Below are 17,091 nucleotides of genomic sequence, written 5' to 3' on the forward strand. Positions count from 1 at the left end.
AGAAAAGGAGATACTAGAAAATAGTAGAATATTTTCAGTCCTGCCTATGCTGGGATTAATTGACACAATATTTAAATGGTAAGGGGACAGTTAGGAAGGTTTTAATAGAACAATCTAGATATTATGGGACTGGAGTCAGGGTCAGATCCTACTACTGAAATCTTCCACTATTTGAAGCTGTTTTTCCTTGTAAGATGTAAGACACCTTCACAGAATGTACTGGAGAATTGATGAAAGAATCTAGAAGTGTTTGGTTTGCAGTGAAGAAGCATGTTTTCCCCAGCTCCATTTTTATTTATTCCAGTTTTGTTATTGTTAACACAGTCCTCCCATTCCTAAGGCAGAGATCCTGCATGTACCTGTTTCTGTTTGGGGAAGGGAAAAGGGGAGCTGAGCTGTGCTTTTGTTCCTTGTTTTTGTTTTGTTTGCTGTGGGGTAGCTGAAAAATAAATGCTTGTTGATAGTTATAGCACAGTCCCTTGGGCATTTAAGGATATTCTCTATATTAGTACTGCCCTTCAGCATAGCGTTAGAATTCCCCATCTGCTCCTGCTCTCCCACACAGACATGTGCCTTCTTTCTCTTTCCACATTCAAGTAGGAATTACAGAAGCTGGAAGAGGAAAGGGAGTTCACTGTCTTCAAGGAGAGATTGCCACTCTACCACCACCCCTTGTATGGGTTACTTAACTCTAGAAAGCCAACAAAGTGCTGAATTTCCAGTATAATGTCAAAAGTGCTTGTTTTGGTTTATCTCCTTTCTACAATTGAAAAAGCAGCTTTTCTTTAGCATATTTAGATCTTTTCACATGAAACTTATGAAGCCTAATTTGAGCCTGTTAATCTTTTTCTTGGTAACCCCTGGAAAAGCACAGCTGCACTGCTGAAAACACACTGTTTATCCACGATCGCCAGGTCTGGGCAGCCCGCAGTGTTCCAAAGATCAAAGTTTAAAACAGACATGCCAGTCCTTCCTAATTCCTTGTGTTTAAGCACACAGCAGCACAAAGCCTAAATTGCTGCTGCTGAAAGCTTGTGCTGAGCTTGGGCCTGTGTTGATGTGAGAGTGCAGCCCTCCTGCACCGTGGCTTTCACAGAAAGGTACGTCCTGGCAGCTCGATAACCGTGAAGTAAAGTAGGACAGACGAGTCTAACAGTGCTCATGAAAAAGTCTTCTGGTTACTTATTCATTCCTTCTAAATTAAAGTAAATAATGTTAAGGATTTTCTTTTTTTTTTTTTTTTAAAGAAATATTTTTGCAACTGAGTTTCACCCCTCCTTTTTCTTTCTTCATTGCCTATGTGGGAAAACTAACACATTTGTATAAGGATAAACTGGGAAGTCTGTGGTTTCCAGCATGCACATTTTGAATAATATTTATACAGACTATTATTTAATGGGCCATATAAATATTTATAATATGCTGTGGCCTTTTGATCATAAATGCTTGTTTGAAAAGCCATTCTGTCCCTGCTGTGATTTGCAGAGAAAGAGGCCATTGCTGGTTTAGTGCTTGGAGGGAGTTTTGGCTTCTTGTCCTGACTTAGCAGTTACAGTCATGGATTAACATGGTCAAGCTGGACATGTCTTTTAATTCTGGTTTTTTTCTCTGCCCCTTTCATTCTGTTTGCAAATTCAAATAATAAGTTGAAAATGTGAGGCCCTAATTCTGCAGTGGACAGACAAGGCTGTATTGAAGTTCTGGAGGCCTTTTTTCTTGGCTTCAAGGAGCCAGGCTTCCTGTGCTAGATATATCAGGGATTTAGAGGGTACTATCTCCACTGCCTTGCACGCCTTGGAGGTCCATAAACATGCATCATCCATGCATAAAATATTTTGGTGTCATGTTTGGAATATTGTGCTTGATGAACTGACCTGACTGGACTTTTAGGACATTTTATTTCAGTAATTTTTCTGGTTCACAGTTTTCCTCATGATTGTGCTGCCTGCAGAAGCTAGGAATCCAGCTGATAAAAAATTCAAACCCAACGTTTTATTTGCACAACAGTTTTCTTTTCACATGGCAATGAATGCTGGTGTCCAAATTGCAAAGCAAGAAGCTTGTGCTGGGACCTTCTGCTACCTCTGAATTCCATTAAAGAGTTCCTTCATCTCTGATTTGGAGCTTCCTCTTGTACCAAAGGAATCTTCTGGAAACAAAACAGAATGACAACATTCCTCTTTAAAATTCTTATCACTGTACTTTGGCTAAATATTTTCCACCAACTTCTCTGCAGAGTTCTTAGGTTCTCAAGAAATACCCTTGGGCAGAGTCCATAATTGCTGACATTTATGACCTAGAGATGACAGTGCTTTTTGTGGATGGGGTTGATAAGTAGGTGGCATACCAAGTGTTTGGTATTCCAAAAAAATCCTTGGCATCAAATTATGTTTTTGCAAGCAGATCAGATCCTGTTGCAGAGACACTTTACTTTGAACAGGCTCTGTAACTTAGTGCTTGCTGTGCTCGAAAAAGGATTAATATTTACTTTTAGCCTTTCTGTTTTTTTCATGAGATATTGAGCACTCCTTTGTGGGTCTAGGTGAGCTTTATTCAGAAAGAGACCTGTTAAAGTAAGTTTGGGGTTCTTGGTTTTGTACTGTCACTTAACTCTTTCCTATTCCCTCTGATTGACAGCAGTAAACTGGTGGTTGTGCAAAGGCTGATATGCACTGCTCAAGCACATAAACAAACTCTGCTTCCTGCCCAGTCACTCACACAGGCACATCCTGGTTGCTTAGTAAGGAAAAAAAAGGAAAGTAAACATTACATGGGCAGATTGGGTTCCAGGTTTCAAATGTTTGTGGGAAGAATCCAATGCAAAGCCATAATTTTAAGTGCTGAGTAGGAGGTGCTGTGAGCTTAATTCTCTAACATCTGTTAAGCTTGTTCTCTAAGTAGCAAAAACACATTAATGAGCTAAAATCAAGGCTGCCATACAAGGAAGAGAAATTTGGAGTAATATTGTGTGTGTGAGCAGGAGGCAGGATATAAAATACTCCTTTTGCTATTTGTATTTTGTGAAAAGCAAGTAAGAAGGATTTGCCTATGTTTAAAAAAAAAGGATCTGGTTTGCAGCTTGTGGTTTAGTCTCAACTTTTTATGAGTCAGCAGCTAAAGGCAGAGCTGAAATAGGGGAAAAATAGGGAAATTCGTGAGATAGTATCAGGAGCAGTATTATGCAACGTCTTTGTCGTAAAATTTCTCACAAGGAGCTTGCAGCACCTGCAGCCAGCCTTTGGAGGTTTGGGGAGATGGAGTGCAAAATTAAGAAGTAAAACCTGCGTTGAAAAGAATGTCTTAAAACTGCTTTTCCAGCCAAGGGCTGAGAGGGAGAAGCTGAGTGCTGTCCCCCCTCCGGGTGACAGATGCAGTATTAATCACCCATAGCAGCAGAGGTGTCCTCTCTGGCAGAGGAATTGGCTTTTGTTCCTCTGACCAGGTCACAGAGCCAGGGCCAAGAAATAAAGCACGCTTTCTTGCCAATATTCCTAGGTGTTAGACTCATGGCACACCATTATTTTTAGCTGATTGCTCATCGCTTGGACACATGACCTTGCTTAACGAGATTAGTGTGTGTTGCACCTAATCTGCTGGGCAGAACCAGCATGCTGGGAGGCAGGAGCCAGGATTTCCAGCAGGACCACAATATGCTCTATAGCTTGGAGTTTTTTCTACTTTGTGACATTATTAGAAGCTGTTGATCTGTACAACTACTCTGGTGACCCTGCACGGTGTGAGCAGAGTGTGGTGCGGTCGCTGCTTTGGTCTGTAGCAGGGACAGAACTCCCTCGTGCTGGCCAAGCACAGAACAAAAACATGGGTCCTGGACCCAGCAGTGGGGTCTGGGCATGAAGGGCCAGATTGAAGCAGGAAAAAATGATTGTGTGATTACAGATCTCCACAGACTGACCACATTTCCATGAGCTGTTTAAGGGGTGGGAGGAGGGAAAGCCTCAGTTGGTTTCTTCAGCCAAGGTGTTTTTACGCCATTTTCAGTGCAAATGAAACTTAGTCCTAATAAATTATTATCCAGAATCATACTTGCAGTTTTCTGAAATAAGAGGCTCTTTTTTTTCCTTTTCTGGTTCACCTGCTGCCTCTAGCCCTCAGTGACTGTAGATTTGTGATATCCATCAGCAGCACTGGTTACAAGCCAGCCATAGATGTGAACAGCCACCTACATTGTGCCAATAGATCCTAACCTGTACACAATGTTACTATTAAAAAAAAGGAAAAAAAAATAATTTGAAATGTGAATAATCATATTCTGATAATCAGGACTTTTCAAATCTTTTCCCCCTTCGCCTATACTCCTCCCTCTAACCACTCCATCTGCCAAATCCAGAAATTATCCAGGTCACTTCTTTGGGAGAAGTGGGCTGTTTTTAAGTAGAGCCATTTTGATGCTCTGTAAATACCATGTATTCATTAAATGCCAATTGATCCATTCATTTTCTGAGTATCAGAAGCTGTGTGTCAGCTGAGTTTCATGTGTTTCAGAGAAGTAATAGGTTCAAGCAAGCGCTAAACACTTGTCTGACGTTTCAAATACTTCTATCAGCTCTTTCTTAGCATTCTCACAGCTTGATTAAAATGTAAATGTTAACTATTAATTAAGAACAAACTGTGAGAAATTAAGAACAGTGAATTTGTCACTGTATTAAATGTCAAATAGTTAATATAGTGAAATAAGCAACTCATTGTGAATAATTAAATCAATTAACTTAACCTCACTTTGTTCTTGTAGGATGTCAAAGAAAAGGCAGATATTTCACACCATGCTCTCATGGCTCAACACATTTTCAGAAAATTATTGCCTGAGTCTTTAAAGTGGTGTGAAGTGATGGTGGAGAGCTCTTGGAAACTTAACTTTATTTATTCCTTTTTTCCTCTGGGTAACGTGTACCTGATTGTCACGTGGTTACTTTATAATTACCAGCATCACACCACAGGTGGGATGTTTGGCATGATTGGAGGCAGCAGCTCTTGGCACCTTTTCCATCAAGTCATTTTATCTGCTTTTAGCCCCCCCCCCCCTTTTTTTTTTCTTTTCCTTCAACAGGTTTTATTAAAAATGCCCAGGGAGAAGCAGACTGCAGTGAAATACTACGTTGGAGTTGATGTGGGCTCAGCCAGCGTTCGCGCGGCTCTGGTGGACGGGTTTGGGACGGTGGTGGCACACGCAGAGCAGCCCATCCAGGTTTGGGAGCCCCGGCCAGACCACTATGAGCAATCCTCTGCAGACATCTGGGCTGCCTGCTGCTCTGTCACAAAGGTGGGCAAGGACAAAATGAAGGATTTGTGTTGCAGGTGGCTCTGCAAGGTGGGAATGTTCACGGTCCTGCAGTCGCTGTGCCTGTCACTTCCACTCGGGTCTGTTCATGCTGTGTAACTTGTAACCACCCTTGTGCATTAAAGGCACCTTGAGGCTGATGCAGCCTCACAATGTCTGTTTTATTGGTGAGGAGCTGAAGGCCAGAGTGAAAAAAACTCATGCTACAACTGCAAGTAGAATGAAAGGCCTTTCTTTGTGCTCTTATTGCTGGGGAGGATTTACTCACTGCCTTCAGGTGTCACATCTGTGAGCTTTGTTTAGCTGTACGCTCTACCCACGAGACAGTTCTTGGAGGAGTCAAGGTTGTTCAGAACCTGGCAGTGCATATATCTAGAGAGGTGCATTGGGCTGTTCTGGAGTCACAAAGGAGAATTTATTGTAGAGGAATTGTAATCTGGTTTGTGGATGGCCCCTAAAGTAACGCTTGTGATCCTCATTATAAGAGGATCCAGTATTATAAGACCAAAATAAATAATAAATGTCTGTTGATAGTATCAAGCATAAAACCAGATTGAAACAGACTTTACTATAGGGGAAAATTTGTATCCTCTGATCCAGGGGATCCTGTACATGCTGGAGATAAAGGTAAATTAGAGACCTTGCTTGCAGTGCACACAGAGACCATTTCATCTTCCTTACTAAAGCCCCCGCCTGCTCCATGTTCTAAGGTTGGCTTTTTAAATATTCATGATACACTTGGTAATTTGCAGATGGACTGTTCACCCATTGTCTTGTTATTGATCAGCCTTTTCAAACATTAATGAGCTTGGCTCTGCAGAAATGCCCTGAGATGGAGAAGGTGAGTGGGATGCAAGGAAAAGAAGGGAGTGACAGGAGTGATAGGGAAGAACAGCTTGATGTTAAGGCAGAGCAAATCTTCCTCTGTTTATTTGATTTTTCTCTGAGTGGCTTTGTTCTTGCTCTGGACCTCTTTAAATGCAATCTCTTATATTTAAGCAATAAAATGGTCTCAGAAACTGCAGTTTTACAGAGCCAGTAAGAGACTGGCACTGTGCAAGTCTACTTAAAGTCTTGCCTTATAGTACTAATTAAAATAACGATATTTTTATTGTTGCCGAGAAGTGGCAATTTATTACTGTGCTACATTTTAGGTGTCTTGCAACCTCATTTGGCACTTAATCCTTGTGGGTGTTGTTTTTTTTTCCAGTGCTGCTGGGAGCCATGAAGTTCAGGCATTTTGGGGCAATGGTTTGGCTTGGTTTTTTTTTTTTTGAAAACCTTCCAAAAAGTGTGCTATTGAAACTCTTGGTAGCTGAGCAAAGGTGTGCATTGCAGAGGTGTTATCATGGCTACAGATTTTGACAGACTTTATTTTTGGAACCCTTCAGTATTGTGAGGCAAATACAATATTACCAAAGCAATTCTGGAAGGTTGTTGCTTCCACGGGCAGGAAGTCAGTGAAGTAACTGATGGAAACACTTTGGTCCTAGTCCTGTGTCCATGTTTCACATGCAGCTCAGCTCCAACCTTAGAAAAGAGAGAAAATCAACATTACAGGTTTTCTGCTACCTTGATTTATTGATACTTTTCTGCTTCCTGCTTTTATCCAGGACTGTGGATAAAGACCTCTGAATCAGATTTGAAACCCAGAGAATTTCTGGTAATTTGATGTATTTATGTTTCAAAGCTTTAAAGAATACTGAATTTAGGAAATTTCAGAGTTTGAGCTAACTTGTAACTCATTTTCTGTACTCACTATTCACATGATACTTGCACATGTATGGATATATTTGTATTCTGGTGTGTTTTGTGTATTTTCAGGAAGTTGTCTGTGGAGTGGATGCCAGCCAGATCCGAGGGCTGGGGTTTGATGCTACCTGTTCCCTTGTTGTGGTGGATAAACAGTTCCAGCCCTTGGCAGTCAACTGTCAAGGTAGGGCTCCACACAAAACATGGCATTACTGTGTGTTTTACTGCTGATGGGAGGGAACTTTCCATGTCATCCAGATCCCAAGTGGTGGGGCTGACTCTTGGAGATGGAGATGACACAAACTTTTTTTACAAGGGGATTTTTTCCCCTGGGTTTACTGTTTTAATTTTACTGCAAAATTAAATTTGAGATGAGAATTACTTACTGTTTGGTTAAATATTTGGCATCCTAAGATCACATTCATTCATCTTGACTCTGAGAAATTGCTTCTTAGGGAAATCTATGCTCATTTTTCTTTTCTGCATATTTTCTTCTTCAGACTGTACTGATCATGGTTTTTATAGTGTGTATAAATGCCCATCCACACTGGTTAAAGGAATGTTAAAAATGTTAGTGTTAGTGTAGTCTAAATGCTTGCTCTGTCATGGAGCTGCAGGCAAGAGGTTCAGTTTGTGTATTTTCTTACACTGGTGTTCTGTCTTTGTCTAGGATAGTGCTAAATTTCAGAAACAGTCTGTGACCTTTTCCTAAAAATCTGGGGGGGGGGGTTTATTAGTTTTTGGGTAGATGATTCAGACGATTCACAAAAAATCTGTGCTGCACTTTCCCCCCAGTGAATCCTGCTTAAGATTAGGTGTGTGCTATAGCAGTAGTTACAGAGACGTGATCGTAATCCTGTGTACGTTCCCTTTCTATTCTCAGATGTGTTTTCATCTCCTCCTGTCCTTCTCAAAAAACCAGCTTTGCGCCCAAAACGTCCTTCTCTAAATTTAGATCAGATTATTTATTTTTCAGTTTGAAAGTCTCTTACAATCTGTTCAATGCCTAATGATATCTGGGGCTATTTTGGGTCTAGCAAGTCAAATTCAGTTCTCATTTTATGTGCTCTGATATCCCCAATAACTTTTGAGTTTACACAGTGGTGGTGCTAAACAAGACAAGAATTCACTCAATACTGTAATGCTGTGAAGAGTCTTGCAGTGGTGGGGTTTCAGGGAGTTTCACAGTTCTAAGTTGTATTTCAGTCCATTTTAGAAATACTGATGTGCCTCATACTTCTGCCTTGTTTTAGAGTGTGTTTTCGAGATGATGCTTGAGTGGCTGTGCCATGGAGAATGCAGTGTGCTTAGCCAGAGAGGAATCTGCAGTGTCACCTGGATTACTGTTCCCTCTGTCTGGCAGGTCCTCTGGAGGTTAATTTGGATAAAATGTTCTTTGCTTCTTGTTCTCATTCGTGTCTGATGCAGACTTGCCAAATGCTTTCTCCTTGCACATCCAAAATAAAAGCATCTCAGCGAATTATCCCCCTTGAAACAGTATTTCGGAAAGGAATTAGGGTAGTTCTTCTCATAACCATAGAAGAGGAAAGAGAATCCCTGTAGCCAATTGAGTTAATTTCAGTTCACAACATGATTGTTCAGATTTTGTCACATTTTTAGTTTTTGGTCACCAAAATGTTCCTTTTTATTTTTAACTAAATACATGAACTTTGTAGAGAATGAATGAAATACAAGAGAACATGGTGTTTCACAGCTCTTGGATGCTCACAAGCCGGATTGGTTTCAGTCAGCATTCTCAGTGCTCAGCATGTCCTAAAGTTGGCTCAGAGGGCTAAAATTTTGGTTTTAGATATCCACTCTGAATTATTAACACAAATAGAATTTGAGTTTTCAGTGCAGAAGTGAAACTGTGAAGCAGTTTAGAGCCTAGTAACTTGCAGTACTGAGCTGGGGCTAAACCAGAGCTAAAATAATCTCTTTTTTCTGTTTTCCCCCAAGGACAGAACCATAGGAATGTGATCATGTGGATGGACCATCGTGCAGCGAGTCAAGTCGAGCGCATCAATGCAACCCAGCACAGGGTTCTGAACTATGTAGGGGGAGCCATGTCTGTGGAAATGCAGCCACCTAAATTGCTCTGGATAAAGGAAGTGAGTACATTTAACACCATGGTGCATTTTTTACTAGTGATTAGTGCCCCTTTTTAATTCCTGAGAATGAGATTTCTAAAACAAAAGTCTTCAGCCTTAGTGTTGAACCCCAGGGTGCGCAGAGTAAGGCCAGGCTAAAGCTGTGATTTAAACCTTTTGAGGTTGTTTTTTCCTCTCAATTTTGTATAAATATGTTTGATTTTATTGAAGTGGAGTGTTCCCTGATAGAAACATTCCAAATGCCTTTCTTATCTAGGATTAGGTATACATACAAATTGAGGTGCAGGTAATAAATGAGTCCTCAAAGTATCCTAGGATTTAGTTACAGAGGTGTATTTCCTGCTCCAGCTCCTGGAGCCTGGAGTGCCAGAGGAAGTGCTTTTGAGGCATCCAGCAGTGCAGGGTGTGATGGCTTTGGCTGCTGGTGGAGGAACTCTCCACTTCCAGCTTCAGTTTAGTTCTGTCCCATCAGCAGGAAGTAAACCATGTGTAGAGGGAAGGTGTCCTGTGTGTAATGTGGAGCTCTGCCTCTGTCTCCTGTGTTTAAATTTCGTGTGTTACAATGACATATGGCCTCTTAATAACTACTGCCAGATAAAAAGAGAGACACTTGCCACTTGAAATTTTTATAACCTCCTCCAGCCTGGCTTTTTGCATTTGGCCTCAATGATGCTCACTGTCATTTTAACAAAGCCCAAATATAAATTGCTTGCTGCCAGTTTCAAGCAGCCAGATTCTCCTGTCCTTGCAGACATGAGACATTATATTGTAACAAGGTGTGGATTGGGGAAAGTCAAAGGAATTAATTCACAGAAGCAGGTACTGACAGATTAATGACATTAGAGGGTAATGAATGTTGATCATGAAATATGATTATCTATCTACTAGTTCTTCCCTTCTCGAGCTATGAGTATCATACATCAGTCATTTTTTAAATAATAAAATGTAAGCCGTAAAAACATGAAATGAATCGTTTGCATTTAAAACATTTTTATATTGCAAGGGGTATCAGTACCTGACTGCTCAGGAAATCCAGATTATAGGGTGTCCACATGTGGTCACGTGGAGGTGTGAGTCTGCTGTGACCTCAAAGCCCTGTGGTGTAAAGGGGAGCGCATTGCAGGGCTTGTTCCTTCCACAAGCCAGTGGGTGGGACACAGGATCCTCCTGACCCCAGGTGCCAGCCAGCAGCAGGGATTTCCTGGCAGAAGGGTGCTACAGAGCAGGGCTTGTTCATATGTCCCTTTTCAGCTGCTGACATACCAGCTAAGGAGATTATTGTCCTTAAGAGAGGGTTTTTTACCTCAGTGTCTGCCTGCTGAGCTGCCCACTCGACACTCCCTGCGTCCTAAGTGGTCTGGGCATGACTCACTATTAAACTGCTTAAGCTTGCCCTGCTTAGCTCGGGCACCTCAACACCTACAGCAACACCTCAGCTGCTGAGGAGCTGGAACAGTTATCCTGGAGTGGGCTGTAATCAGCTGAGATTTGGTTAAACCTTTTAGCTCTGGAGAGGTGCAGGATTGAGTGGTTTTATTGCTTCTGTACTCCTGGCAAAGTAGGAGGGGGAAAGGAATTAAATGAAGAGCGATGGTTTATTTTCAGTGCCAGGCACAGTAATGCATCCATGGCTTACCTGACATCAGGGCTGTCAGTGAAGGATCATGTTGGGCTCTGACAGCTCAAACTCAGCCTCATGTGATGCAAGTGTCCTCATCTTTTGCCCCAGAAGGCAAATCTTGTAATAACTTTGAATGTCAGGTTGGTCAAATGAGACCTACAAGAGCAGTTTGCACATTTGTTGTTTCTCAGTGGACTGCCTTGAACTGGGCTACGAATATAAATTACTTAAGTCTCTTCAGATTCTTTGTTATCAATATTTTATAAATCAATAAACTGTGACACAGGTATTAAAGGTATGGTCAGGAAAACTACCTGTAGAATGGTATTTAATGGTGTCCTTCCTGTTTTTTGAGTTGTATCATCTTTATTTTCTGTGTTAAGTGTATTTTCCATGTATGGCAGGGTGAGATTTTGATCTAGCTCACACACCACAGGGAAAAAATACAGTCATTTATTCTGACTGCAGGATTATTTCTTCAGATAGTGGTAATGCACAAGCTGACAAAAAGGAAGCTTAGTTTTCAAATCCCGTGGGAGAATTGCAAGATTAGCAGGTAGAAAGACACATTTTAATTTTATTCTATCCTTTTCAACTGAGACTATCTGAGAGCTTTGCAAAGTTGAAACTGAAATTCCCATCATGCTTCTACTTAATTATGATAACTCATATTCAGTAAATGACTGCACTGTACCTGGTTTGACCTGGGTTACTGCCTGGGAAAGTTTTGCACAGTGTCTGCCCACACTGTGCCTGGCTTTGGTGCTCATGGCTTTGGTGTCTCCAGCTTTCCTGACTACTGAGTGTAGTGAGATGGGTTGTTTTTTTCCTTTCCTTCCTTATTCCTTTCTCAATATTCCTCCCTAATGTTGTCATATACCTGACAGTATCCCACGAAGTTAAGACAAAAACAGTGGATTGGGCACATTCTCGTATGTCTGACCATAATCAAAACTGGCTAAACCAAGGTGTATCCAGAAGCTATTCTGAGCCTTTGTCCCTTTGGTTGGCATCATGTTTCTGGAAAGTTTTTCATCAGAAGGCTTGACATGGCTGCAACACGTTCAACACAGGGATGTTTGTAAAGAAAACAAAGCAGAACAAAACCCGCAGCCAGACACTTTGCACAATCATGCTCCAGGTCAGCATGTACACCCTAATATATGAAGAATCACTGTTGACTTTTGCTTTGAATTCCCTGGACCTTATTTTGAACTCCCCAGGAATTTAATGTTTCTGCTATTAAATATTTTTGCTGTTTTCCCTCTGTACATCTTTGCCTGGGATTGGTGCTGTGCACATTCCACAGCTGCTTGCATTCGTATGGGTTTTGCAGAGAGGGTGCAGTGGGGAAAAGTACTGCTTTATGTCTGAAGTGAAATAATAAAATAGAAGTTAAATAATAATGATTAAATAAAAGATAAACTTATGAGTTTAACTAGATGCATTTTTGGAAGGAAGTTATTTAAAGTACTGATACTAAATGATTGGTGGTCTGCTGTTACACCAGGAGGTTAATTGTGTGTACAGTGTCACTAAAGCCTCCCTCTCTCTTTCCGTGGTGCTCACCTGAGTCTGGAAGGCCACGTTAGGACATGTGTGATGACAAGATGCTCTTGTCTCATGTTTTGCCCTGCGTTCTCCTAACAACAGTATTTGCAAACCTGACTTCTGTGAGGAAGGGTCTGACATGGGTCAAATCAGCAGTGCTGGTAGATTGTGAGTGATTCGGGTGTCTCTCAAAAGAGCAGTGGAATTTCTGTGGCTTGAGGAGTTTTCATCTAAGCAGTTAAAAGTATTGCTAAAATATGACTTTGCAAATTTACCCTGACTTGGTTGGAAGTAATGAAGAGGAAGGAGAAGGAGGAAGGACTAAGGTGACCTAGAAGAAAGTTGGAGCAGGACTTCGGACAAGGGCCTGGAGTGACTCTGTCAGAGGGCAGCGTTACATGGGATATTGGGAAGGAATTCTTCCCTGTGAGGGTGGGGAGGCCCTGGCACAGGCTGTCCAGAGAAGCTATGACTGCCCCATCCCTGAAAGTGTCCAAGGCTAGGAGGGGCTTGAAGCACCCTGGGATAGTGGAAGGTGTCCCTGCCCATGGCAGGGGGTGGGACTGGATGGCCTTTAAGATCCCTTCCAACCCAAACCAGTCTGTGATTCAATAATGACCTAACTGTGCTTTTCCATTTCCATCACCTTGTTCCTAGAATTGAAGCTGCAGATGACCTCAGTCAGTGTGAGGAATGAGCTGACGCCAATGTACAAGAAGTAGATACTGGTTTTTATTTCTTATGGCTTTCTTCTTCATCTCCCCTTGTATTTATTTGCGGAGGGATGCTGCGGGTTTTCTTCAAAATCACAGGTTATTGTCACCTGCTTCTTTTAAACTTTATTTTCCATGTAATGCTTTCTCTTTAACATTTCATCTCCCTGCACAGCATAGAGATTTAACTAGACTGGAGGCTTCAGCATGTATTCTTCCAGCTCTTCATCTCTATTCCATTTCGAGTTTGAATTGAAAAACTAAATTTTTTAAGGCCATAATAGGCTTTTTGAGATCTGTTTGATTTGTATTTGCTTATATTCAGTTCAGTTTGATTTGAGCTGGATCATTTTACCCTCTGGCACCTCTTAGTTAGCATCCATGAAGTTAATTGTTTGCTCTTGATGCTTGTGATTGCAGATAGGTGTTCCTATGGTGCAAAGCCATCCCTGCAGGTGGAGTTTGTGTGTTGGGGACAGCTGTTGGCAGTAAATGATCAGCTGAATGCAGCTACTGTGAGGCCTGTGGGGCAGTCTGGTTAAAGTGTGCACATCTGTGGCTCACTTAGGAGCAGCATTGTATTTTTCTTCCTGTGTGGATCATGTGTGGTGATAGAGTCCAGTGTTAAATGCAAAACAGTCCAGTGTTAAATGCAAAACAAAACAAATACATGATTTCTTATAAAGCTCACTTCTGTAGGTACAGCCACATTTGATTTTTGAATGTGGTCAGCTGAATTAAGAACATAACCTGTAAATGAAGGTGAAATAAAGAATCCTTTGACAAATATTTAGAAACTAGCTGAAAGATTGTTCTGACAAAGTCTTCCTGAAGCCAGTAAGGTAAGTTTGAATATAACCTTCACTAAAAAGGAAAGTAATTCCTCGTTACTGGTTCTTTTAAAATAGCCAATTAAATTCACTCGTTTTGCTGTTATTTCCTTAGATTTCTTAATTTACAATTTTCTTACAAAACATTATTGCAATAGTTTTTTACTTCTGTAGTTGCAGGTAAATTTTTGTGCAGTTTAATAAGCAGGTTCTGTACTTTTGGTGACTTCGGCTGAAAAAATTGGGTGTTCATTGCCTGCATGCATAGGTAGTTCTGGGAGGTAGATGCCTGCATGTGACTTGAAAGTGGGGCTACAGAACTCCTTCCCATGGGAATTATTTTGCTGCAGGTGTTTGTCAGTACAACACAACTGTACAGATATCTCTGAGGTGGCAAAGCAGTGTTTGAGCAGTGTGAACACAGCTCGAACACAGCAGTGCAAAAACTGCAGAGAACGGGTGTCCAGCTCTAGAAGTAGCCTGTTATTTTTTTTTTTCCTAGAGATAGCAGAAGAAAAAAACGTTGTTTACTAATTTCTGGCTGAAAATGTTATTGTAGCTTGTGCCAAAACCAAAGGATGCATGTTATGTTTTCCTCATACTAATGACATTACGAACCAGCTATTTCTAAAAAATACTAGTCCTATTAAATCAGAGATGCTGAAGTTTTTTGTTTATTCTAAGTGGGTGGGGGATGTTGGATTGGGGTAAGTATTTTCTTGGTAACTGCCTCCAAATGAAGTGCAGTCTTCTATACTCAGTTTTCACAACTCTGCTCTTAATGTCACGTTTAAGAGCAAAGAAGAGCCTCCCTTCAGGAAAAAAACCCAAACCATGTAGTGACTGTTTAGCATATCGTTCCTCTGCCATTAATAACTAAAATCAATAGTCTGTGAGAAGTTGTTTTTTTCTGGCAGTCAGTGATCTTCCTGTATGTTACAGTTCACATCCTCAGTTAGAGCTGCTGTTTGATCCATCATCCTTCTTCCTTCTGTACACCTGTGACTTGCAGCTACCAGTGGGATCATTTGCAGAAACAATTAAAACCTCTTCCCCTGGCAGTGGGGGGAAGGATAGTGGATGCAGTGATGTTAGCTTGGCAGCAGCTCCTTTGCTGGTGCATGTCTTCTTCACTGCTTGCTGCCCTTGCAGCTGGCTTTTTGTCTTGTTGAATGTGACTGAATATTTTTCCATTAAAATGAATAATAAATTCTGTGTTAAATGAGAATGACTCCAGGCTGTTGAGTTTGGAACTGAACTCTTGTTTAGAATTGTTTATAAATGTTTCAACACTCTGTGTTATCACAATCTATACACAGTACAGACACACATGCATAAGTTGTACTTCAGCCTGGATTTGGCTTTTAACTGTAGTTGCTAATCAGGCAGAAGTGCCATTTAGAAACAGCATTCACAGCTGGGAGATTTGAAGCACCTGCACCTCTGAGCAGGTCCTGCTTGGTCTGTCTGCCCTCCGTGTCTCTCCTCTCCTCTGCAGTGGGACAAGGCTCCCAGCAGGCACACACTGTCCTCCTGCCTTGTTCCAGCTTCTCCAGCTCTGATTCCATGTGCCTGCTCTCTGCCTCTGCAGCCCTTTCCGGCCTGGGCCCTGGTGCTTGCCTGCCTGTGGTGCCATGCCTGGGATGCCTCAGGGATTTAAGGATACTTGCACCAGTGTCTCGGTGGTGCAGGCGGTTTTCTCCCCCTTCAGCAGCAGCCTTACTCCAAGAACTTACTTTCCAACCCCTTCTCTCCCCCCTGCCCCAGTTCCTGACTCTGATAATTCAGTCAGTTAATCTTTTACCAATTAGAGTGCAAGTTGTGTCAAAATTGATCAGTTTGCAGCCATGGCTCTGGCAAGGATGGAATTTGTGCTCATGGCCTATCTTGGGTGTGTGGGAATAGCTCTATCACATGGCTTGGCATCCAGTCTGAAGTGTGGGAGATCCAAGCTGTAAATCCTTGCTTTGAGTTGGAGCAGGGTATGGGACATGAGTTTTTAGATCCCTGTGAGTGTGTGTATTAAGTATTCCATTGTTCCCTTTCTTCCTTTCACACAATGTGCATTTGTTTTCTGTGATTTAGAAAAAAGACACCCTATGTGTGTATTTTCAGTCCAATTAAGAAATCCCTCATTTTCCCTTCTTGCCTGGGAAGATTAAAATACATTGCTCTACATAATTCTTAAACTCTTGTTCCCAGGTGTTTGGGATTATCTATAAAAATCTCAAAAAATCACTCTGTGGAGGTGTAGCTGTTAAAATAACCCAAAGCAATCAGAGAGAGAGATGAAGAAAGGGTACCCCATAAGTAACTCTGGAAAGCAGAAAGATTGTGTGAGTTCCTTTGCAAGTGAGTTCGGAGGGTGAGTCGCAGGATGTGAACACAGCATTGGGAACGTTCCTGGATCTTTTCCACAATCCTTTTAATGTGGTCACAGACTCCTGACTGGGTGAAAATAAATCTGAATTAACTTCAGTGAGTGTCGAAAACATGGAGACTTTAAATTTGTTTGGAAAAAGCATCAGAGTGTGCTACATTTTTTTTTTTTTTGTCTGTACTAATTAGTGATGACACAGCATCAAGATGGCAAAAAAATGAATCATTTGGATGTTCATGAAACAAAGTATTTTGAGTGTCACTAACATGTGGCTTTTGGGAATTCTTGAAGTAATAGAATAAGGATCCAAGGAGTATCTTTGATGAAACAGATTTGTTTGAAGAAGACAGTTATTCTTAATCCAGTTTCTTTCCTGATTAAAGTAACAGCCAGATTACTCCTGTTCCTTCTTGAAGGCTGTCAGGTGTGTTAACAATATGTAATGGCTTTTATTATCAAAATAATCTGGCTGAATGATCTTTGGGCTAAACTGTGGAGCACCTTGGCGTTCACTTAGGAAGTTAAATTTATGTGAGTAGCAACCACATGTGTCTGGGAGGTGACCTAAACCTGAGTGGTCAGGAACAGACATCCAAAAGTTGTGTGTTCTATATTAAAAAATTGTAATCAGAGCATTTCTTTTTAGAACTCAATAGAAACCCAGTAAGTTTTAGAAGCTTTTCAAGGTCTAAACTCCAAGTTTTAAGACAGATTCTTTGCATGACCCAAAATTTTGCTTTTTTTGTACTTACCCAGTTGCACTGTAGTTTCTCGAAATCATAGATTCCGTTTCAGCAGCTTTCTGGACTTGTAAGATTTTGGGTTGATATCAGAGAA

At 41.2% G+C, this 17,091-nt stretch overlaps 1 protein-coding gene across 4 annotated transcripts in view; it reads left to right on the forward strand.

Moving 5' to 3' along the window:
• FGGY (FGGY carbohydrate kinase domain containing) overlaps positions 1-17,091 on the forward strand; it is a 129,227-nt gene that overhangs the window by 6,066 nt on the left and 106,070 nt on the right. The window contains exons 1-4 of one of the 4 annotated variants that reach the window (XM_069023539.1): positions 972-1,100; positions 5,066-5,278; positions 7,121-7,232; positions 9,008-9,159. In XM_069023539.1, the coding sequence (XP_068879640.1) occupies positions 5,078-5,278; positions 7,121-7,232; positions 9,008-9,159 (465 nt within the window). In that variant the 5' untranslated portion in view covers positions 972-1,100; positions 5,066-5,077. Of the gene's footprint in view, positions 1-971; positions 1,101-5,065; positions 5,279-7,120; positions 7,233-9,007; positions 9,160-13,576; positions 13,887-17,091 lie in introns of those variants that run through there. The other 3 variants (XM_069023540.1, XM_069023541.1, XM_069023542.1) reach the window with 3 other exon arrangements.

This window comes from Aphelocoma coerulescens, chromosome 8, assembly GCF_041296385.1.
Source record: "Aphelocoma coerulescens isolate FSJ_1873_10779 chromosome 8, UR_Acoe_1.0, whole genome shotgun sequence".
NCBI lineage: Eukaryota > Metazoa > Chordata > Aves > Passeriformes > Corvidae > Aphelocoma > Aphelocoma coerulescens.